General features: G+C 33.5%; 1 protein-coding gene across 7 annotated transcripts in view; it reads right to left on the reverse strand.

Moving 5' to 3' along the window:
* Positions 1–27,973, reverse strand: part of Usp25 (ubiquitin specific peptidase 25) — a 133,664-nt gene that overhangs the window by 66,323 nt on the left and 39,368 nt on the right. For 3 of the 7 annotated variants that reach the window (XM_087208348.1, XM_021256119.2, XM_004842206.4), the window contains 4 exons: positions 14,250–14,412; positions 11,437–11,523; positions 4,171–4,308; positions 132–208 (listed from right to left, as the gene is read on the reverse strand). In XM_087208348.1, the coding sequence (XP_087064474.1) occupies positions 132–208; positions 4,171–4,308; positions 11,437–11,523; positions 14,250–14,412 (465 nt within the window). Of the gene's footprint in view, positions 1–131; positions 209–4,170; positions 4,309–5,581; positions 5,649–11,436; positions 11,524–14,249; positions 14,413–15,414; positions 15,568–27,973 lie in introns of those variants that run through there. The other 4 variants (XM_087208338.1, XM_087208331.1, XM_021256118.2 and 1 more) reach the window with 4 other exon arrangements.

Genomic DNA, 27,973 nt, shown 5'->3' on the forward strand with positions numbered 1-27,973 from the left:
AATTCCAAACAGTTTGTCAATAATATAGATAATATCGGGATTCCTATGCATCTGTCTTGGTTTTCTACTCTGTTGAAATTGAACACAAACTGACTTCCAAAACAACATTACTAAACTTCGTGGTAACTTACGTCTCCTCTTCAGCTTTCATTTGGAAGGCGTCTTCTAACCAATCTAATAATTTATGTGTAAACTCACTCACGTCTTGCTGTGGAAAGAAAAAAGATCTTATTGATATTTGAGCCTATTGATAAAAACACTATATGTTGCAACATAAAACCTAAAGGACAGTCAATGAAATGTGTAATTACCAACTCCTCACAAAAGAATCATTCAAAATGTTTCTCATCAAATCCAACAAACTTTTATGATTTAATATAGATATAAAACACCAATACTTTAAACAAACATGACAATCACTCTTATTAGGGTTTCACTTTAGGAAAACTGCATACGTGTGTGTGTGTGTGTGTGTGTGTGTGTGTGTGCGCGTGTGTATAAATTAGAACTTAACAAATGAGTTTGTAAGAAAAATATCAGTATATTCCAACAAAGCTCTATATGAATCTTTATAAAACAGAAGTTGTATTTTGTAAGGAATCATTGACTTCTCTCTTCAAAGATGAGTGTTTTCTGACAATTCAATTTCTCAATTTAACTCTCACACATAACTTTTAAGCTGTATTCAGCTTTACCAAGATACTTGTTAACTTTGGCAGATTAAATCCAATGAATTGCTAACTCTCCAACTATTGCACAGATGTACCTATGAAACTGTTAACTGTGCCCTACTTGGAACCAGCACCTCCATCACCTTCTGCCATCCCTTTCTTTGTACTTACGCCCCTAACAGAAAAACAAGTACATGTGGTAGCAGTTATAAACTACTATAATTTGAGTAATGTGAATTGAATGATAAATGACTAGGTACACAAAGAACATGAGAGGAAAAAAAACAACAAAACTAAGACTGCTCAAAGACAGATAAATCAGTACAAGCAATTTCCCTTTACTTATCAAAACAACCCCAAGTATAAAATGAGCTTCTACATATTTTTCCAGCTGGCTTTAAGGTCACTAGGTCAACATATTCACCTTAAAAATGATGATAATGTATGGGGGGGGCACATCTGTAATCTCAGCACTCGGGAAGCAGAGGCAGGAGGATCTCCATGAGTTCCAGGACAACCTGGACTACATAATGAGCTCAAGACCAGCCAGAACTACATTGCAAGACCCTGTCCTAAAATAATCATAATCATAATTAGAATTAGAATCATGGAAGTAGGTCTAGAAACCTTATGTAAATTGTTCCAGAGCCATATGCTGTATAGTACGAAACAAAAAACTCTAGCTATAAACATCGATATCACCTACAGATAAATATTCTAAATATTCACTTAGAATCTCTGAATTTGACCTTATTTAGAATATGGTTTCTGTAAGTATAATTATAGAAGACTCTCAAGATGACTTCATCCTAGATAAGTTTGGACCCCAAATCCAATAATGGGCATTCTTGTAAGAAACAGAAAAAGATGTGACACACAGATAGACGGAAGGGATACTTGAGTACAGAAAGAAACTGGAACTAATTTGCTACAAACTAAGAAATACCAGAAGTAGGGCCGGGGATTTAGCTCAGTGGTTTCGCCGCCTGCTGTGCAAGCGCAAGGACCCGAGTTCGATCCCTGGTACCAAAAAAAAAGAAATACCAGAAACCAGAAGATGGAGGAGAAAGGAGTCTCCTTAAAGTCCTTGGAGGAACATGGCCTGGCTAACATCTTCATTTGGGAGCTCTAACCTCTAAAACTCTTAAAGAGTAATTTTCTACTTTTTAAAGTTACCATGTATGGCAATTTGCCATGGCTATCTGAGGGAATTAATATAACACCTTAGAACAAATTTCCTATATTTGGAGATTGTATCTAACAAGAAACACAAAAGTTTTCTGTTTATCAGAAATCGCTGGAAGAAGTTCTCTCTTTCTAGCAACTGATCTAAAATCTACAATTATAAAATAAAAATTCTATCTACTTTAACAAGAGGGGAAAAAATGAGGTTTTTAACATTTTATTTTTAGAATAAAAATGAAGATGTTAAAATTGACAGCACTATTACATACTAAAGGGTAGCCCATAAGATGTTTCCAAATATCATTTTTCCAAACACAACATATTTGAAATATTTAGAGGAATGTAAATGTAAGTAAAAATTCATTTTTTGAAATAATCATGATGCTCATGTTACTTTTGGACTTATGCTAAGCGGTCACTAATGTATACTTCAGAGTTAAGAGTTTGGGGAACAAAAGAAAATCAAACTTATATCAAGTTGTATTGCTGTTCATCTACTTTTTTTTCTCTATAGAGAAAAAAATCAACAGTGAGGAAACTAGTCTGCACTGCTAGCTCAAGGCAAAGGTATTCCCACTGCAGCATTCAGAAGCACGTTACAGTAAAAAAGCCAGTTTTCTCTATGTTGACTCTAACTCAAACTGTTTGTTTGTTTGTTTTTTGGTACCAGGGATCGAACTCAGGACCTTCTGCTTGTGAGGCAGTTGGCAGCAACACTGAGCCAAATCCCTGGCCCTTACTCTAACTCAAACTAAAAGGCCCCGCCTACATACATGTGTGGCTCCAAATGAACGCTATATTGCTTCATCTTTAAAGGTGAAAAGACACTCTTTTTAAATAAGAGATCACAATGGAAAGCATCAACAGTAAAAAATAAAACAAGAAAAATACAAAGAAAAAGCAATTCCAAAAGAAATGTCTGGGAACTCAATCTTATTAAAATTTATACTAAGAGTCAGTGGAAAAGATAGGACATACACTGAAGAAAAGAATGCTGTAGAATGGTTGCAGCAAATCTTTGGCAAATGTGTTATTTGTTTTTCTTTTAAGACAAAAGATGTTAATGTATGAGTCATTTTTTCTACACTAAAACCTCAGTATTCAGCTTTAATTGCAGTGTTGGCACTTGGTGATAAGTGGGTTTTGCAGTGCAGTTTGGGCACTCACCTCTAAAAGGTGCACCAAAGTTCCGCTACAGAAATAAATGAATGAGTTGATAAATAAATGAAATATATTGAAAACCAGAAGGGATACTCTAACATGGTAGTCTGGGATCATTTTTGGAATATTATTTCTTTTGGCTTTTTTAGTACCGTTATGACAAAAAAAAAGATACAAATCTGACTAGATACTTCCTAAAAGACACTGAGCTATTGTTAGAAATGTTTTTAAAAAAGAAAATTCTGATTTGAGCATGCCTGCTCGTTTATATTTAACATTCAAGGTGGATTTTAAAAAGAAAAAAAAATATGATGAAAACGGAGTTTTTCAAAATACTCCTTCAAATTCCCTTTCCATAAATCCACACAACAAAAACACCTACACCAAAAAAAAGCTATACTACAAGAATCAAAGTTTTTTGAACCTCTTTCCAAATAATATTTTATCCTCTGCCCTTTACTTCACTGCTGCCATCTTTCTCAACACTTGTTATTATTCCCTACTACCTTTTTCATTCTCATTTGTTTTTCTTCATTTCTCTGACTTTTTAGTACATGAAATGCTGGTTTGTTTATAGATATTTTCTATTTTTATATGAAAATAGCCAATACTGGTTTTAGGAAATGTATAAGAAGTGATCATGACAGCAGAATTTAAAGAATGAAAAACAACAAAGGCAATGTCCTTCAAAAACATCTGAGTAATTAAGCAAAACAGGAATATCAACAACACAAGTACTATACTGACACTGGGTTATCACACAATTGTGAAGACTTTTAATTACACATGCAAACACTTAATTTTATCCTATTTTCCTTTATAAATTTTAATCATAATATAAATCACAACTTCATTTGTCTTACCACTTTCAAGATCACTAAATTTCAAAGTAAGTCTTCCAAATAAACACTGTTTTAAATAAATGGTTCCATGCTTTTTTTTTTTTTTTTTTTTTGGCACCAGGGATCCAACTTGGGACCTTGCGCTTGCAAGGCAGGCACCAGAACCACTAAGCTAAATCCCCGGCCCCTTCCATGTTATTTTTAATCAAGCTTGACAATGCATCCAAACTGTCATGTATTCTTGGAAAAGCTACTGAAGGACTAATGAGAGTAAATAAAATATAAATGGCTAATAAGTACAAAAAAGCTACCTGCTGAGAGTCATTTGATTTGAAGGCATCTTTAAGAATTTCAACTGCTCTGGATGGATCAACATATTTCCTTTTGGTACCAACAAGAAGTGCAAACAGATACCTCAGCTCACGCATAAAAGGCAAATTCCGATGTTCCTATTGAGAAAAGAAATCTCCAGTGAAGATTAACAAAATTTTTACTGTTAAGCAGATATATATTTGAACAGTAACAAAAATTAAGCTAAGTGATAAAGATTAGGGATAAATCCAGCACTCTGTAACATATTTAAAGAAACTAAGAGTGTTGATGTCATCTATAGTACTCAAAGGGTTCAAGCACAAAAACAGCTAAGGACCTAGATAGAGCAGGGTCACAATTTCAGCATAAATGCCACACATTCACAGCAAATCATGTCATTACACAGCCAAGAATATCCTCCTCACTCAAGTCTGTTTATTATAATCCTTCCCATTTAGCAAGGCCCAGCTGCTGCTAACAAGAGCAACAATAACACCCAGCATTCAAAAAGTGCTCACTACATGCCAGGCACCATTCTAAGTGCTTTACCCCAATAAAATCATTTAAGCCAAAATTCTTCTTCCTCCAGAACCCTCTCTAGACCCTTCCAAGTTAACAACGCCTTCAAATTCTACATCTACTGAGATAAATGCCTTTCTCTATGAATCACCAACTGCCACTGCCATGTGACAATCCTAATTATTAGACTAATAGTAAGATCTTGTCTAATCATTAATATATGATTTAATAAACATTAAGGGCTTTTTATATTTGCTTACATTTATTTAAAATTACTTTGTATTTATTTTATAACTCATTATTAAATATATTTAACATTTTATTTTAAATTTAATTTTTAAATAACCATAATATTAAACTAATATATAATCAAATAAAATCTTAATAATATGAGGCTAACCCCTCTGGGTAGTTCTTGAAATCTTACTTTTATTTTCTTTTTTTTTTTTTTTGGTACCTGGGATCGAACTTGGGTCCTTGCGCTTGTGAGGCAGGCGCCGGAACCACTGAGCTAAATCCCCGGCCCTCTTACTTTTATTTTCAATAAAACTATAAGCTTCCATATGATAAAGATTTCAGTATCTCCTCTACAACTTTTGGCTACACAATGCAGGCATTGAATTCTTACTGCTTGATTAAACTAAACCCTCCAGAAAAAGAAAAGTTCCTATTATCAATCACTAACAATTTATTTTAGAACAAAAAACTTTTTATATAATATATATATATAATTTAGTCAAATGCTTCATGACAATAAATCAAATGAGCCGTTCTTACATTTAGTTCTTATACTAATTTGAATAAAGCTTAAAAACAGTTTAAATGAGAAAAATTTTACAATTTCATATAATTAACATTCAACATTATAAAATTATAGGAATACAAAAATACCTGTATCTTTATACAATTACTGCCCAGAATAATATCCACATAAAAATATTTTCTCCCAAAAGAACTCCTAAGAAATAGGGAGGGAATAAAATTGGTTTCAAATACTTATCATCTGATCCAGAAACTGCACCCACCATTAAAGCAGTAAGAAAGTGTGCTAACTCTAACATAAAAAAGCTAAATTCAAAATACAGCTTTTATTTAAATATACTGAATTCTATCATCAATGATAAAGGCTAAGTACAAAACTTCTAAGTAAGAAACTTAATTCATGACTTTTCTCTGTACTTCCTTTCCCTCACCAACTGCCCTATATAAAAGTTTAGCAAGTGTAAATACTACGAATTTTAATCCACAAAATATTTCCAAAACTACTTTTAGTTTTCCTGACATCAACCTCTTTAATAATTATTGAACCTTTAAAAAGGGCACGTTTTTAAAGATATCATTTGTCATGTAAGAAGGATAAAAGTAATAAGTTTTGAAAGTTAAGAGAAATTCTGCTGAGAAGACAACTGAAAAGTAAAATTCAGTAGTATAATGAAAAAAAAACAATTTTTTGACAAAATCAGGGACTAAACTTAGGGTTGTTTGCATGCTAGGCAAGTGCTCTACCATTGAGCTACATCCCCAAAATAATTAAGTATTTTTGTCTCAGCTAATTCTGGTAGTTAGAAAATGTTTTTGAATTTTTAAAGGCAATACTACAATGAAGAACAGTTACTCCATCTGACTAAATTACTAATATATCACCAACTACAGAAATCTCTGAACACATCTTAAAGAGACTTGTTGAGAGACATGACATACACGACTTTAAACAAGTATCGTGTACAAGTTTATAAGCTTCACATATGTGTAATCAAGGTAACACACCTATCAACCATCTTCAAAATTCCCTCATCCCTCAATCCTTCCCTATTCTCATCCCTAAGTTACTAGAGTAACTTTTCATCTTCTAGAAATTTTTATAAGTGGAATCACACATTATGTACTTAGTTTAGTCTGGTTTCAAGCAATTAGCATAATTACTTTGAGCTTCATTTCATAAGGCTGTATGCATTAATAGTTCATTCTATTGTAGTGCTGTGTGGTATTCCATTGTGGGTACATGTCACAGCTGCTACGGATATTGCTGTACCTGTTCCTGTGTGAATATGTGCTTTCACTTCTCTTGTGTATAAACCTTGAGGGAATGCTAGGCTGTATGGCGGCTGATGGCTGTCAAACTGTTTTCTAAAGGAATTTCATATTTCCACCACAGATATAAGAGCTCCAATTCCACATTCTACCAATTCTTTGACATGGGCTTTTTAACTTCAGTTTTTCTAGTGGGTACCCCACTGACATCTCTGGTTTTAATTTTTATTTCCCTAATGAATAGTATTTTTCCATTAGTTGTTTACCATCTTTGTATTTTTTTAAATGACGTATCTATCCATTCAAATACTGTCCCAATACGTTATTTATCTTACCAACTTATAAAGTTCTATTTTTACTCTAAATATAATTCCTCTGACACGTGTTACTAATATTTTCTCCCAGTCTGTGGTGTGCCTTTTCTATATGAAATTTTCAAAAATTATTCATTGTGATGTCTATTTATCATTTTTTTCTTTTATGTCTATGACTTCTACCATCCTACTTAAGGAACCACTGCCTAATCTAAGGACATTACATTTTTTCATATATTTTGTCAAAATTTTTATTGTTTTAGCTCTTCCTCTCAGGAATGTCATCCATTGTGAAATCAGTGTAAAGGAAGGGTTGAAAACCATTTTTCTTTGCTGACTACATTGTTTTGCCAACTTTGGTTAAAATCTATTTACTTCATGTATGTGGGTCTATTTTTGGAATCTATATCTTGCTCCTCCTATCTATATGATCACCTGCTGGTCAGTAACTGGTCAGTGATCAGCCTTTTTGTTGCTATTCCATACTATTTAAATTTCCACAAATATCATAAAATCTGTCTATCAATTTCTATGAAAAAGCCTGCTGGGATTATGGCTGGTTTTAAGTCAATAGAATTGGGAACAATAGATGTGTTAAGAATATTTAATCTCCTGATTCATGAACACAATACATCTTTTTATTTTTTAATTTCTCTCAGCAGTATTTTGTAGCTTGCAAATGTTCAGGTCTTCCATATATATCTTCTGGCCAACTTCTCCCTATGTATTTCATATTTTGTGTGGTACTATATAAAAGTTATTTTTTAAATTTAAATTCCCAATTGTGTTGCTAGTATTTAGAAATACAAGTGATTTCTGTATGTTGACCCTGTATCCTTTAACTTTACACATCTCTTGGTTCTAACATTTGGTGGGGGGTGGGGGGGAAGTACTTAGAATTTCCTACACAGACAACTAAATCATATGAAAAGTTTTTATTTCTTCTTTTCCAATCTTTGTGCTTATTTCGTTTTCTCATGTTGACACTGGTTACAACACCAGTCTAAGCTGGATGTGGTGGTACATGCCTGTACTCCCAATGCTCTGAGATGCTAAGACAGGAGAATCAGAAGTTCAATCCTAGCCTGGGAACTCAGTAACTTAAGAAAATAAAAAATAAAAATAAATTAAGAAGTGCAAAGACACTAAGTTCAATCCCCAATACTGCACCAACAAACACATACACGCACACACAAAAAAAACAGTCTAATATTCAATAAAAGTGGCAAATACTGACATCTTGATTTTTCCTGACCTTTGGGAAAATGTACTCAGTTTTCATCATTAAGTTTCATATTGAAAATAGATATTTTTGTAAATAGGCTTTATGAAAATGAGAAAGTTCTTCTTGATATCATGTTTTTAGATTTTAGCATAAAAGTTTTGTCAAATCTTTTTTCTTCATCTATTGAGATATATACATATATAGTTTTTCTTTAGTTTTTTTTAATATAGTGAGTCAAACTGAGTTTTGAATGCTAAATCAATTTTGTATTCCTGTATAAACCATACTTCCTCATGAAGTACTATCATATATATATATATATATATCACAGGACTCAATCTTCCAAAATATTTACTATGATATATTGTTTACATATTCATGAGGACTATTTATCTGCAGTTTACTTTCTTAAAATATATTTTTCTACTTTTGGTTTCAGGGTAATGTTACCCTTATAGAATGAGATGGGAAACTACCTGTTTCTCAATTTTCTGTAAGAAATGTATAAAGAACTGGTATTACTCCTGTAAATGTTTAGTATAATTTATCAGTAAAATTTTTAGTTGTTGATTTCTCTAGTGGACATGTTCCAATTCATTTAATGATACAGCATTACCTCAAGTTAGCTATCTTTTCATTAGTAAACCTCCATTAGCTGGTAGCTTTCAAGATACTTGTCTTTTGTTTATAATATTCTATTTTTCTCTATAGAGACTATGCCATGACACTTCCCTATTTAGTTTCTTGTATATATAATTATGTATTCTCTCTTTCCTTGCTCAATCTACCTAGAAGTTCATCAGTTTTACCAATCTTCTCAAGAAGCAGCTTTTGGTGATTAATTTTTCTACTATTTTTATAATATCTAATAATATCTAATATCTAATAGTGATGTCTGCTTTTTCTTTATTGTACCCTTCCTTCTGCTTTGGAATTCATGTACTTGCTTTTTTCTTTTCTTTTTTTTGTAGTTTTTCATGTGCAAATTGTTGTCATTAATTTAAAACCATTCTTCTTTTTTTAATAAGGCACTATTAATGGTTTCACTAAGTGATTTTTCCAGTAATCACTCTTTAGCTGCATCTCTAATTCTGGTAGGTCATGTTATGCTTTTCATTCTGTTCAGAACATTCTGAAATTTCCTCTCTTATTTTTTTTCTTTGTCCCTTGGGATATTTAGAAATATATTATTTCGTTTTCAATTATGTTGGGATTTTCTAGATCTTTCTGTTGCTGACTTCTAACTTAATCCTGTTGTAGTCAGAAAAAACACTTTATATTCTCAAATCCTTTAAAATGTATTTAGACTTCTAAATCTGCTCCCTGTTATTTCATAGTGGTTAAAGGCAGAAATCAAAGACTGCCTCTTTTTGTTTTTGTAAAATTCAAATTTCCTTCAGGTCCAGGAATACAGTATAGTACTCAGCTATACACATTGTCTTCTCTTAACTATTCTCACTTCTACATAGTTAAAAGTGGGGAAAATATTCTGTATTACCAAAATATTTGCACTGAATCAAGACTTAACCTTATGATTAACAAGGCTTTAGCCATTTATAGGGTGATTTATACTAAATATTACAAGTTTATGTATGTTTGTTTTCTCAACATTTAATATGTTTTTACCATCAGTTTGTAACATTTTAAGCCAAAAGAGTATCTGGATGATTGTGTTGAGCATCTATCATTTTTCTAGTAATCTCACAATTCTAGAGACTAAATTTATAAACAGCACATATAAAAATTACCTTCAACTTCTAGAAGTAATACAGTTACCATATGTGTATCTAAAATATAAACTAATTTCAAAGACATTATCTTTACCATTCAATATATACGTAATATTTGTGGTAAGCTTCAATTACTACCAAAAGATACCTCCTTAATAGTACACGCAAATGACATCTCTATGATTTGATTAAACTGATCCCAAGTGCATTCTCTATTTTACCACATTAGTTTTCAAGCTCAATATGAGTAAACATTTCATGAATGGGACATAAATTCACTATGAAATAATAAATGAAGAACTGTGGATATTAACAGATTGTAATATAAGGAGACAATAGTCCAAAAAGTTCCATATCAAAATGTAACAACTAACAGGGTTCTGCTTAATTTCCCTTGCAGTTTCCTTGTGAAAATGAGCTATCAGCCTGACATTTTACAACTGGAGATTATAGCCTGCAAAGCTGATTGTAAATCAAATTATATTCCCCAGAGTGTGCATTATAAATATTTCATACATTTGCAGAAAAGGTAATTTTAAAAATTAAACACAAAAATGAAAATATAACTTAATAATTTATCACTACAACGACAGGTCACATGAAGGTCAGCACTTTACAGAAATCTAAAACTTTACTTTGTCTTTGCAACCAGCAAAATTTAGGGTTACTGGCTCTTTTACAGCAAGGTCATCTCAGTGGTCATTTTCTTTTCCTGTTAAGTATGAATGTGTACATGCAAATCAGTTCTATCTTTTAAAGTCATACTTTTTAAACTTTCATATGTAAAATTATAGCTGACAACAAATACTTTCTGTATATCAGTTACTTTCAACTCTTTGTATGTTTTACCTCACTTAATCCTCATAGAAATTCTGAAATAATTACTGTTGTATCTACACTTTACAGACAAGGAAAACTGCAAAGAAAGAAATTAAGTTACTTGCTCTGGGTCTACAACTAGCACCTCAGCAATGTGACCCTGCTGTCTGTGCCCTCCTACTTTACACTGGCTATCAAACAGTGTTAACTTTCAAAACAAAAGGTATGTACTTGCACTGCATAATATCAGCACAAAAAAATTTTTTCAAGAATTCCTCTGGACAATCAATTGAAAAGAAATTTTTATTTTCACATAATTTTTCGAAAGTCAATGGAGGAAAGACTGAAATATAAATTGTGGCCTATAAAAATTACTGAAACTTGACAATCCAAAAAAAAAATTACTAAACTAATATAAAAACTGGCATTCTACTGTAACACATGTCAAGAAAAAATTATATTTATAATATATTGACAAAGGACAAGAAATTAGTGCACTAGAGATAAATGAGTTGACATGAAAATTCTAACAGATTTAGATTAGGTGAAACAAATGACCCCAAAGCAATCGCAGAATGGAGACTATAAGTAGAGGTCCTCTGTTTAAAAGTCATTTATAATTTTTACCTTTTGGTTTCGAGGTAAGTCTTGAGCATTTGAAGGAGGTTTATAATTCAGAACTAATCTTCTAAATTCCAAAAGATTGAATAATGACTGAAAAAGAATAATTTAAGATACTTAAGGGAAAATTCTATAAACAGAATTGTGAAGATGGTTGGTCTCAGGCTTATTCTTGACAACTATGCTATTTATAGACAGAACTGTCAAAACCAGCACAAGAAAGCCTATTTTCTCCCTTTGAAAAACTCTATTTTCTTGTATTCTGACATACTATTCTTGACAATTAACAATATTTATTCTACTGCAAAACACAAAATAGGAAAACTTTTCTTTAAAAAAAACTATGTATTATTAAAAGCTATTCCTTTATATTAGTCTGTACTTAACATGCAGTTTCTAAAAATAAAAGGCACACAATGCAAAATAAAGAATTTTTAGATGTTTATTATGAATTATCTAGCAAGAGAGTACAAATAAATATATTCAATAGATGCTAAGTGACAGACACAAAGAAATTTCATACTATCTCTATGCCCCAACAACATAATGACCTAGAAAGGGGACAAATATATAACAATAGAAATATGACTTGACAGGACAGTAACACTGATTATGGGAGCATATAATGAGAACAGATGAAAGATGCTCTCAAAAAGACTTCCTAAAAGAATATTTTTAAAAGAGTAGTTTGCAAACCATTGCAGTCATAATAATAAACACTTTAAAATGAGATAAAATCAATAAAAATATCTGAATGTATCATACTCGGTAAATGCAAAGTATTTTGTAATGTTTTTATGTATGAATATTTGACATATACAATATGACGTATTAGTCAGCTTTCCAGTCCCTGAGACATAATACTCAACACTCAAAACTCAGAGGAGAAAAAATTTATTTGGCTCATAGTTCAAGGGATTTAGTCCCTGGTTGAAGTTCTAAGTCAAGAACTTCATGGTGAAACAAGGCTACTCAGTTCATGGCAGCCAGGAAGCAAAGCAGAACAGTGTCAGAGAAAAGGGGTGGTAGGGAGGATATAATATCCAAGGCCATGCCTCCTTGAGCCACTCAGACACACCAAGGAGATGCTCCACCAACTTGTTAGGTATGTCTTAATCCAATGAACTTGACATATCAGGATTAACAGTCACATATTTTACACATGAATAGGTGTAAAACATTTATAACAGGAAATGTATGTCTTGGTCACAGTTTATAAAGTTTAAAATTTGCTATACAGGAAGCAATAATGCATCACATGTAATATGTTTACTACGCATTATCTACCAAAAGAATACAAATAAATATATTCAATAAACGCTAGGTGACACACACAAAGAAATTTCATATTATCTCTATGCCCCAACAACATAATAAAAACCTAGAAAGGAGACAAATATATAACGAGAAATGTGACTATTTGATAGAATAGCCTATATTTGATAGACTAGAATAGCCTATTTGATAGAACATAAAGAGAGCACCACAAATCAATGGCAAAACAAAGTTTTTTTTATCAGTAGTTGGAGATTCAAAACTCTGGTTCACTACCTATAAAAAAATCAAATAGATTATAATTTAAATAAGAAAATTGAAATGAGTTTCTGATAGAAGAGACTATAGAAAAAGTTTTGATTATCTTGTGGTATGGTACGCTTTCCTAAGGAAACATATGAGTGCAGGAATTCACCTATTTATTCATTTCCTTTATTTCCTCTTTTCTTTGAGACAGGGCCTTGCTATGTTGCCTAAGCTAGTCTCAAATTCCTGGGCTCAAGTGATCCTCTTGCCTCATCCTCCCAAATAACTGGGCTATAGGCACACACCTGCATACCTGCTCATTTATTCATTCAATATACATACATACACATATATTATGATATGCTTTTGTGACAATTATTATCTTCAGATTTCAGATTAAAACAATGGCAGTATAGCCATTCTTTGGTATTCAAGTAAAATCTGGTACTCAATACATTTTTATGCAAAAAATATTTTCCTAATAATGTCCTTTGTTTGGTACTCTATACAAAAGCTCAAATTTGTTGGTGTCAACTGCCTCATGACTTGCTACTTTTTCTACCCAAAATAGTTTGTTTGGTGCAAGTCATTTTTTTTATGCATCATGCCTCTAAGAACTAACTGACAATGAGTATGCAGGTACCAATGTATATGCTATAAATTTGAAAGGATATGATACAGTTAACAGTAGACCAAGATCAGACCCTTTAGGGAAAAGGCAGAATTTTAAAGCCAGCAGGGGAAAAAGTTTTGAAAAAGATATGGTACAAATAATAAGGAAATCAGAAAAACAAAGGAATATAGAAAGCCAAGACTTTCAAACTAGACTGTGTATCACAGTAACTTGTAGAACTTTAAAAAATACTAATGTTAAGAGCCTCTCAATAAAGACTTAAGGTACCAAAGAAGATTTTGGTATGCATCAAAAATTCACTGGCACATTTTAAGATACTGCCACATTCCAAGAACAGGAAGACAACCTTTGGATATGTATGATGTTAAGGCTTATATCCAGATGTTCCCACAACACTTCATGCACTCATAGAGGGGTCTTTTTGGAGGTGGCTGGATCTAGGGTGTGTGATGCTGGGATTAAGAGTGTGTAATAGTGCTCTATTAAAATTACACACTTGAAGTAAAGAATGGAGAGGGGTAAAGGGAAACAGCCATCCCCAAACTAGTTTATACAACAAAAACATATGAAAAACTTGCTAACACATTTGTTTAAAGCACCCAATTTACAAACATAACCCATTTTCATTGCTATCATCCACCAAAGGACGAATAAAGATCCTTACCTGAATAACAGCACTAAACCAACAAGTATTGCCAACATTCTTTAGCCCAACAGGAGTTTTGTCCTGTCGTTTTCTATCATAAGGATTTCGAGAATCCCTCCAAACTTCTGTGGGTGTCCTCTTCAAACATGCTTTATTTTCTGCGATGCTGGCTTCAAGAACTCTTAAGCAACGAAGAGAAAATGGTGGTGGGGGGGTGTCATAAAATGCTGTACATCTAATCAACAGCAAATCATAAGTTTTCAACATTCTGGTTACTTAAAACTCTGGATAACATGTCTGGAGGAAGTAACATTTAACACTAACATATGTTAGTGTTAGTTAGAGGTTAGTTTTCTCTAAGAGCACAGAAGTGGCAACGCCAAAAGATAATACAGGAGCCTTTTTTCCCTAAGAAAAAGAAAATTTCAAACATAAAAAGATAATGTTATTCAGTTGAAAATAAATTCTTTCAATAAATTAGAGGTTTAGTACCAGGACCATAGCACCTAGATCAATTTTCTTAGAAATCACTGTAGCAAAACAGATATTTACAGTATCACATAAAGACAAATTTATAACAATTAATTTGAATCATCACAAAAACATTAAAAACCAAACAAACTGTGTTTTCACCTTCACTGACCATTACAGTAATTTCCTTTTATTAAAAAAGGTAAATTAAGCAAATTCTAAGGTTCCTTTTAATTCAAGGGAACTACAATGCTATAACAAATAAATAAAGGAAAAGAATGCTTATATGTTCACTTCATTATTCAAAAGTATACCTAGGGAAACAATCTAACAAAATACATTTCTGTGTATCAGAATAATAAACAATTATTAACTTTTGCAAAGTAATATCTTAACTAATATCTTAAATACAGTTAAATGAGGCAGCACAAGTAATGCTACTTTAATGATGTTTTTCTTGTTCTTAAGCCTAAAACAACATATCTACAAGAAACGCTCAAAAAAATGAATAATGGTAAATTTTTTTTAAAAATTATTACAGTAAAAGACATATGGCCATTAATCTTCCTTACAACACTTCCTCTTACTTCAATACACTATTCCCATTGTTCTTGCAATTTTTTGAAGTAGTTCTGGAAGTTTTTTTTCAAGATTGGTTTTAGTTGTACTGTCATAACTGACTCAATGTCCTGAATTGATTCAAAATGTTTACCTCTCATGGTCACTTTTGAATTTGAGGAAGAGGCAGAAGTCACATGGTGCCAGGTCTGGTGGTGAATAAGGTGGATGAGGATACACCATAATGTTTTTACAAGCCTGCATTTTCATTGGATGGCACTTGGCAACAGCATTCACTAATACAAAAGGCTTGAATATAGAAAGTATATTTAAGTTTTTTATTGACTTTTATAAGTGAGAGTATTTGCACTTGGAAAATTTGTTCATATAGTAAGTATTGGTAAAACATTCAAAAGTGGCAAAAATGATAGGATAAGTGCGTCTGACAAGCAAGGGAGAGTTATTTTGAGGGTGATTAATGGCAACGGGCCTTTCATTATAATAAAATTGATTTATTTAAATACACACCATATGTTTTGATTAGCTCTTGTATAATTGGTGGAAAGCCCTAATTCCTGCATATAAACTACTTCCCTACTCAAGAAATGTGTTAGTGCTCTAAATAAGCATAAACAGCCTTCAGATCTCTTAAGCCACTTTGTATTAATTATAAAAGCCTGAACAAGAGGGAGTTTTTTCAACTTTTTGGCTTCTCTAGATTTCACTCAGGCTAAATTATCTTTATCCTAAAGATTTTGCCCTATAATATTAATGTGAAAATAATATTCCCTTATCTGTTACAGCAGTATTATGACACTAGATATAATTTAATCAGAGTTCAAAGTTGTCATTACTTGAAATAAACTATGTAAACATGAGAAAGTGGGAATCCATAAAATAACATACTAAAAGAAGAACATGTTAAAATGCAAAGATCAAAGAAAAGGTTCACAGTTCTGTCACACTGAGGAATGCCCCAATAGTAGCAGTAGTACCACACACCCCAAAACCAGTTTTCATAGAAACCTCATATACAAGAACTCCTGAGAAGGTTTGTACTGTAGTTACATGAATCGTGGCACATCAAAATCAGGATATAGCTACAACACCTCCTTTACCAGAAAGCAGGTTTTTAAGAATATAAGAGAGATACAAAAAGTAAAAGAGCCAACTTGACTGCCAAGCTGTGGGCAAGTGCTACAGTTCAGCATTATATAATACAACAATCATTATAATCAGCCTAAACAAACTGTATACAAGTTAACTAGTTTATGCTCAAAAGTGAAAAGATAATGCACAGTATAAAAATAACTAAATACAAATGACTACTGTTTATGAACTTTTTTACTGACTTTTGTAAATGAAAGTGTTTCTATTTGGAATTACTGTTTCATGTATCTTGGTAATTAGAAGTGAATAAACAAAAACATGCAACTAGTACTAGGAATAGTAGGTCTAACACCATGAAGAGGAAAAAACACCAGTGATCAAACGTGAAATAGAATAGGTAACTGACTAGCTCTTGTGAACAGATACAATAACCTTATAAAAAGAGAATTTTAACTTACATTATAAAAGTATAAACAGGTCACAAGTCTAGGAAAATTATACTCAATCCTGAATCTCCTGGTAGATGAACCTCTGCCATCATACACTACTAATTATAGTAAAACATTTTTTAAAACAAGCCTTCTTAATGACCATAGACATATGGACAATGAGTCACATATGCATTAGTTACAGAAAAATTAAGAACATAATTTATGTGAAATACTTCTATCTATGAAACTTAACTCTACATATAAATCACAGGAAGTGATAACATGCAACTCAGCCTCAAGATGAGACTGAGCAGCACTAAGTCTCATGTTCCCAAGGGTCAACAAGACAACCAAAATCTACAAGCTAGACCACCTGAGAAGATAAGCTTTTTTTTCATTTTAAGATAGATTTTTAACTGCAGATCTAAGATTACTAATCCCCAAGAAATTTTTGTTAAATTTTTTAAATACAATCCATTCCTTCATGCCCCTTTTCCAACCCTCTGCCCACAAAAATATCCACATATTTCTGGATGTGTGTATTTATATACAAATAATATAATCATTACATTAATTCCCCAGCCTACTCTCCTCCACTTGACTTAGGACCATGTATGCCCTCAAATGTACTTTCTAGAACCAAGCAGTTGCCCAAACTGTTACACTGTACCACAAAGAAAATTGGAAGGGAAAGGAAGTTAGTGATGAAAGACACCATCTTCTCAGTATTCCTACATACCCTTCCTTACAGAAGTCAAAATTGGAAAACTATAATGTAATTGGTTATTGCTTCTCAAAGTCATGTAAGATTCAAAAATAAAATAAAATTCACATTTGTATTTAGTACATATATGTTAATATAGGTCAATTTCATCACGTAAAGTATCATTATTTACAACAAAAATATGGGTTTTAAAGAAATAGGTTTATTTCTCAACTACACCATATGGTAGAATTACAGAACTAGAAGTTAGTACACGAAAGAAGAATGCTATAATGTTGAGACTGCCTTAATTTAAAGTTTAAAATACTTTCACTTTTGTGACCTTACAACATACCTCAGGAGGTTTCCTCCTATCACCTCTTCTTGAACCCTAACGGACTTTATAAACACATTTATCATGTGCCAAAAATATTTATTAATCAACCAATGTTTCTCCTTTTTTTTTTTTTTTTTTTTTTTTTTTTTGGTGCCGGGGATCGAACTCGGGACCTTGTGCTTGGGAGGCAGGTGGCAGAATCACTGAGCTAAATCCCCGGCCCAACCAGGGTTTCTCTTCAAAATCTGGTGGGTAGAAATAAAGATTTATTTTGCCTCTACACATACATTGATAATGGAAGGAGCTAAACAAGTTTTTTAAGTAAATAAATAGAATATTAGATGCTGCATTTACTTTTTATAAAATTAAAAGCCAAATTTGTAACCCAAATAGCATTCTATTTCCAATCACCTTGTCCTTTTCTATATTCCAGCACTGGATGCATAAATACAAACTTTGCATGAAGCAAAGTCCTACATAAGGGTTTCTTCCCTTGCCTTATCAGGGATACTTCTCAGACTTTGAAGTATAATGTACACAATAACTATATTCCAGGTATTAAGACTGCCAACAAAAAGAGAAAAACAACACTATAAATCTCAAAAAACTCAGAAATAGTCTATAATAAAATGCAACATGCTAAAAGGCAATCTCAGAAACCACAAATCCAAATCTAGACCCCACCAAACGTCACAGGCTTTCTAATCTTCTCAACACTGATGATGACCTTGGCATTCAGTAATATAAGTACAGCAAAACACTATGCTGTCTCTCTTCCTACCACATACTAAACTAATGTTTAAAGCACTTATGGTAAATGTTCACTTTCCCATTAAAATTATAGTACACTGTTTTGGGAGATGGAGTTATTTTGTATTATTTAAATTGCATACAATAGTATTGTTGACAACATCCCATCTTCCCTCACCTAATTTCCTTTTAGAGAAGCAGTATATTCACTAAAATAACATACATAACACAAGTTGCATAGATCAATCAATAAAGAAAGAAATCATCTGTTGATCTCTAAATAAATAACAGCTAGTATTTTGACTGGTATCACACTAAACCTGTAAATCAATTCAAGGAGAAATTAGCTGTTTTATAATGTTCAGTGTTCCAACTAGTGAAATAGCATATATTTCAAAATACTTACATATATTCTTTAATATGTCTAAATGATATTTCTTCTCTTTTTTCCCCTGCAGTGCTAGAGATCCAACCTAGGACTTCACACACGCAAGACAAGAACTCTACCAGCGAACTACATCCCCAGCCCACTAATTTCCACTAAAACACCTGCACATTTTTTATTAGATTTCATTCCCAGTCCTTAATAATTTTATGAGTTATGAATAGTTTCTTTTTAAATTTTCACTTGCTCATTCTTTCTTATGTACAGAAATATGTTGTTTATATGTTATCAATTAACATAATTAAATGAATTCTTTTTGGTCAGTTCTTTATTGAGAAATTATTTATAGTAAGACACACAAATCTTAAATGCAGAGATCAGTGAAACTTTTTACAAATGTATATATCCATGTGACCATTGCTATCTGCCTTATCCCAGAAACACCTTCTACAAGATGTTCAAGGTCTCAATGCTGTCCTCTCCATCCCCTAGTTAATCACTACCCTGAGTTGTATCACCATACTCTTGACTGTCCTTACACATTGTGTGAATGAAATCATAGTCATTCCTTGGTGTCAGGTTTCTTTCTCAGCTGTTTCAAGGATTCCTTCACATTTTTCCAAATACCAGAAAAGTGTTTTCCACATATTGCTTATAATTTCATTATGTGAATATACCACCATTTTTTAACATTCTGCTCTTACTAGTATTTGGTTATTCGAGGTTTTGGTTTTTATCAACAAAGCCACTATTCACTTTTTTCACAGGTCTATACTTAAGAGTGGAAAGACAGTTTTAGCATAGGATATGTCTCAAGTCATTAAAACTCCCACTTTTCCAAAGTGGCTGCACCATTATACTCTCTTTTAAGCAGTGTATGAGGGTTCCAGTTGCTTTCAGGTACTCTAATACTTGGTATTCTCAGTATTTAAGTTTAGCCATTGGAGTACATACATAGTGGTTGGTGCCTGTTCTCCAATGAGAAGATTAGAAGCCTTGGACAGAATTTGCACCATGCAGATCACCCTTAGCCCTACAACCTACCACGGTACTGAACCAGAAACATTCTCCACGCATATGCTAACTACAAATTAAGGGCTTCTGCTTCAATCCATGTGGCTGTCACTCCATGTGGGACATGTGATTCTGGTAAAAAGTATACTCCTGTCTCTGGTGGTGAAGGAAGTCACAATGAATGAGGCATGGCTTCTACTTACTCCCAACAAATCGACTACTCTGGATCTTTCATCTTTGTAGAATTGTCAAAGGTGAATCACTGTTGTCACGCCAACCTGACAGTCAGCTTCAACCATGCTATGAACCTATTAACCATGTTATGAACATATTGTATTTTCAACACTGACAGACTAATTTGAGATGATGCACCTTTATCAAAAAGGCACTAAAGACCTGGAAGGAAGCTCCCCCACCTCCATCCCAAGCTCCTAGGGCAGAGAAGCTGAGCAGGTCCCAGCATGGGGAAGGGAGCTCCCCCGCCACCATCCCACGCTGCTAGGGCAGAAAAGGTGAGCCGGTCCCAGCACCCGGAAGGAAGCTCCCCTGCCTCCATCCCAAGCTCCTAGGGCAGAGAAGGTGAGCCACGTGGGTGCCAGAAGCACCCCTCCCACCCCGTGGAAATGAGAAGACATGTAAACAAGCCTCAAAAACAAGCCTCAAAAACGGACTTCCGGATCACCTACAGCAACCCCAAAGGGAAATGAGATGGAACAATCTGATACTCAACCACCTGGACTCTCTGAACTGGCAACAAAAGAGGATCTGGGAAAAATGAAATCAGAAAAAATTACTCAGATAACAGCAAAGATTGTGCTCATAGTGCAAGACGTGATTAATAAATCTAGCAAGGACACAGATTAAAAAAATAGAGGATCTGAGGAACATGATGGAATCCCAACATAGTAAACAAATGGAATCCATAAAACAGATGCAAACAGATTGCCAGGAGATTAAAAACTCCATCGAAAGTCTGCGCAGCAAAATGAACCAATGCGAGGATAGAATTTCAGATATAGAAGATAAGATTGCAATTAGTGAAGAGGAAAAGAAAAACTGCTTTAAAATTGTAAGGGAATACAAGAAATCAATCCAGCAGCTAGCTGCTAGACAATGCAAAGAAGAATAACATAAGACTGACTGGAGTCAATGAAGAAAGAGGAGAGAGTGCAGTTAACATAAAAAAACTGTTCACAGAAGTGATGGGAGAAAACTTCCCAAGGAGGGGAAAAGAACTTGACAAACAGATAAGGGAGGCACACAGGACTCCAACTAGCCTTGACCAAAAAAAATCTACACATAGGCATATAATAGTTAGGATTCCAGAAATCCAACAGAAGAACAAAATTCTACAAGCAGTGAGAGAAAAGAAACAAATCACATACAAAGGAAAGCCCATCAGAATCACAGGAGACTTCTCAATGAAAACCCTCAAGGCGAGAAGAGCCTGGAGTGATGTATTTCAAGCCCTAAAGGAAAACAGCCTCCAACCCAGATTGATGTACCCTGAAAAACTATCTTTCAAAATTGATGGAGAAATAAGATACTTTCATGATAAAGAGCACCTCAGGAACTTCATGAATACCAAACCGGCACTCCAAAAAATTTTAGACAATACCCTAGGAAAAGACAATGAGGATCACAACCCCAGGAAACCCAGCAGAATGAATCCATTGGGTGTGACAAATTAAAAGCAAAAGGGGAGAATCCAACAAAAAGAAAATGTCATGACAAGGCTTTTAAAACTTTTAACTTCATCTCCCTAATGAGTGTATAATTCAATCTTGTTATTGTACTGATTCGTATTTTTCTCATTCTAGAGTCGCACAACTTTCCTTGTGCTATACTGGCTATTTATCATCTTCTTATGTCTACTTTTTAATTGGGTTGTCTATTAATGAGCTGTAAGAGTTCTTTATATATTCTGGTCATAGGTTATATGCATTGTAAATATGGTCTGTTTAAGGACTACTTTTCTTTTCAATGATGTCATTTAAAGTTCTAAATTTTGATGGAATCTCATTTAACAATTTTTTTCTTTTATACATCCATGTTTTCTGTATCCTAGATAGTTCTTGCCTACCCTGAATTCATAAACATTTTCCCTTATAATTTCTTCTTTAAGTTTTATACTTTTAGGCTTTCATATTTAGGTTCATAGATCCCTTCAAGTTATTTTCATATATGGAAATAAAGGGTTGAGGTTAATTTTTATATACGGATACCAGGTGTTCTAGTGCCATTTGCTGAAAACACTATCTCTTCCTCGGCTCTTGAATTGAGTTTATATTCTATAAAATGCTAATGTTAAATAATCTTTCAAAACTCAGTGGACTATATGTGTGGTTCTATTTCTAGATTCTCTGTTTTATTCCAATGATCTATATGTCTTTCCTTACACCAACACTGCCTTGATTACTGTAGCTTTAGAAGAAGTCTTAAAATTAGGTACTAAACATCTTCCAACACTTTTTTTTTAACTTTTCTAGGTCTTTTGAACTCCTACATAAATTTTAAATTTCAATATCCAATTCTTCATTTATAGCAAGTATACACAGACCTGAATTTTTATATATACCTTGTGTTTTCTAATCCTGCTAAATTTAAACACAAGTTCTAGGGGCTCATAGAGATTTCTTAGTATTTTCTCTGTAGATGATCATTTCATCTACATATAAAGATTTTGCTTCTACCTTGCCAATCCTACCCTAATTGTTTCACTTTATTGCCAGACTATTTTGGTGGGGTCTAGGTTTCAAAGTTTAATGGACAGATAAAGAGTAGGCATATCTGCCCTTGTTCCCCACCTTAAGGAGAAAGCATTGTATCTTCTCCATTCATATAAGGCATTCTCCCGGAAGTATGGAGTACATGTCTTTAATCTGTTGAGAAGGTTCTATTCTACTTCTAGTCTCCTGATAGCTTTTACCATGAACAGCTGTAGAATTTAGTCCAATACTTTTTCTCCCACTGGTGACAGGGTCATATGGCTTTTTCCTTTCCTCTGTTAAAATGATGACTTTTGGGGATGGATCTTCCAATGCTGAACCAACACTGCCATCCCTATAACAAAACCACTTTCTACGTACTGCCAGATCTGACTTCTAATACTTTGTTTTGTTAAACAAATTTCTATCTATGTTCATACTTTTTTCTTCTAATATCTTTATCCAGTTTTAGGATTAGCACAATGTTGAGTTCCTAAAATGAGGGGAGAACTGTTCCTTCTTTTTTCTGCTTTAATTGTTTAATATAATTTATGAGTTAAAATGTCTATGAGCCTGCTGTTGTCATATAGGTAGGTTTTCAAGCTAGGAATATACTTTCTTTAATAGGTGCTATTCAAATTTTATATTTCCTCCAGAGTTAGTTTCATTGATTTGTCTTCCAAGGTACTTCTTAAAAGTTGTCAAATTTATTTCAAAAAAGATTTTTGTAATATGCTTTCTATATCCTTTTAAATTCTGTAAAATCTGTGGTAATGTCTCCTAGATCTTGATATTGTAATTTTAAAAAATGTATAATTGATATTATGTAACAGGAAGAAAAGGTCTAAAGGAGCAGGGGAAGTGGGAGGGGTAGGGGAAAGGAAAAAAGGGAAAAGAAAAAATATGAGAAAAGGAAAAAAATGGAAACAAAGTCTTTGCAAATAGGGAAGGGTGGAGGGGGTGAAGGGAGGGCAGGGGAAGGGGGAAAAAATAAGAACCAAGATACTCATGTAATGGTACAAGATCCCAATGATGAATGTAACTGTATTTTATACCTAAAATGTACGAATAAACTTAATGAAAAAAAAAGGCACTAAAAAATGGGCTGAGAGTACTAAATAGACCTTCCATCCTTCCCACCACCTATTGCTGTTTGTTTATAATTGAACACTGGAAAACTCAAAATTCAGTTTAAAAGGATTAACTCCGCCCCCCTCTCCTACTCCTGGCTCCACACAGCTTAAGGCAATTACTTGTCACAGCTGCTTCCCAGATAATGATCAGAAGGAGAAAACCAGTGGTTACCCACTTAAGAGTTTACTCCAAGCATCATTTAGGCAATGATTTGTTTCCGTAGGTTCAGGCAGGTGTCATTTCAACCATTCTTGTTTGCAGGGGACACACTCTGCATCTGTTTTTTTTATATTGACTATTTTTGCATACTCTTTTTATTTAGAACATTGTATTCACCTTTGATGTTTCTTTCTAGTGAAATCTAATAATATTAATCTAGTATTATGTTCTGGTTATTTTCTTTTACTAATTTGTGTTTATTTGTGAAAAACAACATAATTTTGTGCTATGGTCTATAAAATCTCTTATCATAAATATATTAAATATAATTTTTATTCCTTTCCAGAACTCAGTAATATTCTTTTGCAATACAAAATGGACACATTTGGGACTGAATAGGAGGAAGTGCCAAAAGATCTGCAAATGAAAAAACTGAAAAGGGGAGAAATGTTAGCATATCAGAGAAGAAAATTCTGTGCTATGAAATGGAAAGACAAAAAAATGACATCTTATTGTCAACTACTCATAATACAGAAATGATAGAATTTGAAAGAAGAAATGAAACTAAAAAAATTCCAAGAGTGGTCAATGATTATAGTAATTCTATGGGTGATGTTGACAGAGTTGACCAACATTTAACAAGCTATCCTGTAATCAAAAAGCAAGGGAAAAAAACATTTATTATAAAATATTTATGCACCTTCTTGACTAAACAATATAGAACTCATTTGTTATTTATTCAAAACAAGGGGGTTCAAAGAGTATTTACAATTTAGATTAAGTCTAACAGACCAATAATTGAAAAATATGAGACAGTGAAACAACAAGGAGAGTCATCAAAAACATCATCACCATTCTGTTTAGTGGATAGACATTTTATTGAAATTACACCACCCACAGAAAAAAAGGAAAGGCCAACACAACAGTGCAAAGTGTGTTGTTCAAAGAAAGATGATAGTGGAAAAAGATCTGGAAAGAGATGAGATGCTACTGTCCAGACTGTAACATTGTGTTGTATAGTTAATGTTTTAAAATATAGCATACACAGGAAAATTATTGAATATATTTGATAAAACTGTCATTTTATATTTGTTATATTATCTTATAAAAATTAACAAAAATACAATTTTTGGTCATCCTGTATTTAAATAATTGGACTGGTAAGTGGTTAAAAAGACCTGCATTTTAAATTCAGAATTCTACCCTGATTATTCCTGGACATATTTCTTTCTTTTCCTAATGGTAGGTTGTCCTGGTTTGTAAGCCCTCCAAGGTAGCTTCCAGACAAACTTAATTCCATGTCATACATCTGAATTCCCTAGTTGGTCTGAATAATCTCAGAAGAAAAAATAATGCTCAATTGGTTGAGTACACAGTTTATTCAATTCCTCTACAGAGAACCATGTTGGTCAAAGTAGGAGGCACACTGATTCCTTCTAATTTTTTAAAATATGTCTTTGCTCCTCTTATACCTAACCCTTCTAGATAAAAGCTGGGGTATATATAGAGATGATTAAGAAAACTCCTTGAAAGGGACACAATGATTTCATTGCAGTGAAACATTTTCTTTCCACTCATTGAACATCATTTTATTACTCTCAACTGTCCACTGTTTTTTAAATTTTTGTCATTTGTCACTTTCACTGCCACTATTTTGAAGATAATTCCACCCTTTTTCTCTGAATATTTCTGAACTTTCTCAGCGGTAAGTATTCTGGAATACCAAATATAAATCTAGGTAAGAGCTTCTTTTCATTTTCCTGGTTGGAATTTGTTGTACTTTGTAAAAAAAAAAAAAAATTGTTAGCTTTTCATTTCTAAAAACATCCCAGTGATTATCTTTTTAAATTTTAACTCAGGCTCATTGTCTCCTTCTGAAATGAATTATAAATTAATACATGTTGGACTTACTCTATTTGATGGCTGCTTCGGTCTTTATTCATGTTTTATATTTTTTGAGATACATGTATTTCAGACTGGACAATTTTTTTTAGTGTGTATTCCAGTTTCCTGATGTGCTCCTTAGCTGTTTCTAATCTGCTATTAAACCTATTTTGTTTTTACTTTAGTTTTTCTAATTTTCATTTCCAAAAGATACGTTCAGTTATTTTCCAAATGTAGTAGGTCATATTTTCACATTTTTTATTTCCTTTTTAAAGTTATAGTTATTTATATATCACAATATCTGAATTCATGGATACATTCATTTTTGCGGCTTGCTGTTATTGTTGATTCTCATGGTAACATTTTTCTACCTATGCTTGGTAATTTTGACTGGTGTGCCCTCAGAGCTTCAAATGTTACCCAAAGATATTTCTTTAAGGCATAGGATAAAGTCACCTTCCTAGAGATAATATATTTTTGATTCTGACAATATCTGGAGACAATACAAAACTAACAAAATTTAAAACTAAATTTCCAAGCTGAGACTGTACCACTAAAGTGCCACAAATTTCAACTGGAAAACCATGGTGCAAATTTTCAGGGGCAAATTCTACCACCACTAAGAGCACTTCTCAAGAGCCACTAAATTAGCTTTCTAATATTCTATGGGCTATTAAGGGAAAGGATGATTCTGACTTAACTTTATTGCGAATATGTCATCTTTTGGCATACAGTTTAACAAGGGAAAGGGTCACCTATGAAGGCTGCCCATCCTATACTCATAACGGCCCTAGTTTTCTTTCTCCCCATCTTCATCACTTTCTCATCACTGGGACACAAAACCTGACATCTAAAATTTAAAGGAGGCTTATCTTGGATAAACCTTGGATCATGTTTTCAGTCTATGATCTCCTAGGCTCCAAGGCAGACAAGGCATGGTGGAAGGGACAAGGCAGAGATAACTTCCTCATGCCATAGCATCCAGGAAGCAGTGAAGGGAAGAACCAAAGAGGGAGATATACCCTTCTAGTTCACACCCTCAGTGACCCACATCTAACCAGAGTCCACCTCCTACTAGCATATTCAACTGTGAGTTCTTCAGCAGATTTATCCACGGATAAGTATAATACCTCCATGATGGCAATCACCTTCCAAAAGCCCCACTTCTGAACATGTGAACTTTTTTGGAGGCATTCTAGATGTAAACCCTAATATTCCACTCTAGGGCCCCCAAAAGACTCATATCTATCTCATTATGTAAAATGCATTTAGTCCACCTCTAAGAGTCATCAACATGTTAACAGTTCCAGCACTGCTTAAAAGTTTAAGTCCAAAATCTCCTCTGAGATTTAAGACAAACTCTCAGAAAAGAAAGTTACATACTTCCAATTCACAATGGCACAGGATAAACATTCCCATCAGAAGGGACAGACAGAGGAATAGAAAGGAATGGGACTACAGCAAGACTGAAACTCAGTAGGGCAAATAGTAAAGACTATCCGTCTGTGCCCAGCACCCAGGGCAAGTTGTGAGCACCAAACAGCTTGAGCAGTCCTGCCCATATGGCATGAAGCCCTCATGGACTCTCTCTCAGTGTGAGTCCACTTATTGCAGGCTGCTTTCCTCAGCAAATGCCACACTCCTAACATCTATAACTTCCCAGGGTCTCCACTGCACCTTCAGCTTCACTGTACTCACTACTTTATACACACTGCCTGGCCTCCCCAGCCTTCCTCTGAAATCTAGGTGGAAGCCTTGCTGACCCCACAACTCTTACATTCCGCATACCCACAAACCAGCACCACATGGATGTTATCAAGGTCAGCCATCAGCTCAAGTAGTGCCAGGACCCCTTGGAACATGTCAGCTGAGGCCTCTGAGTGCCTGGATAATTGAGTGCAGTGAAACAAATACTGGGGAACCAATTCCTTAGGCATACCTTCACAAACAGGAGACTTAAGAGCTCTCTTCCCAAATAAAAATTTTTAATTTTGTACCTCTGAACCTGCAAAGGATGTACTGTTAATTCCTGAGATGCCATCTGTCCTATCATCCTGACACAAAGTACCTGGTTTCTTTTTAAAGCTGATCTTTTCAG

Source organism: Heterocephalus glaber, unplaced genomic scaffold, assembly GCF_053883595.1.
Source record: "Heterocephalus glaber isolate CG9 unplaced genomic scaffold, H.glaber_assembly_v1.0 deba00000122, whole genome shotgun sequence".
NCBI lineage: Eukaryota > Metazoa > Chordata > Mammalia > Rodentia > Bathyergidae > Heterocephalus > Heterocephalus glaber.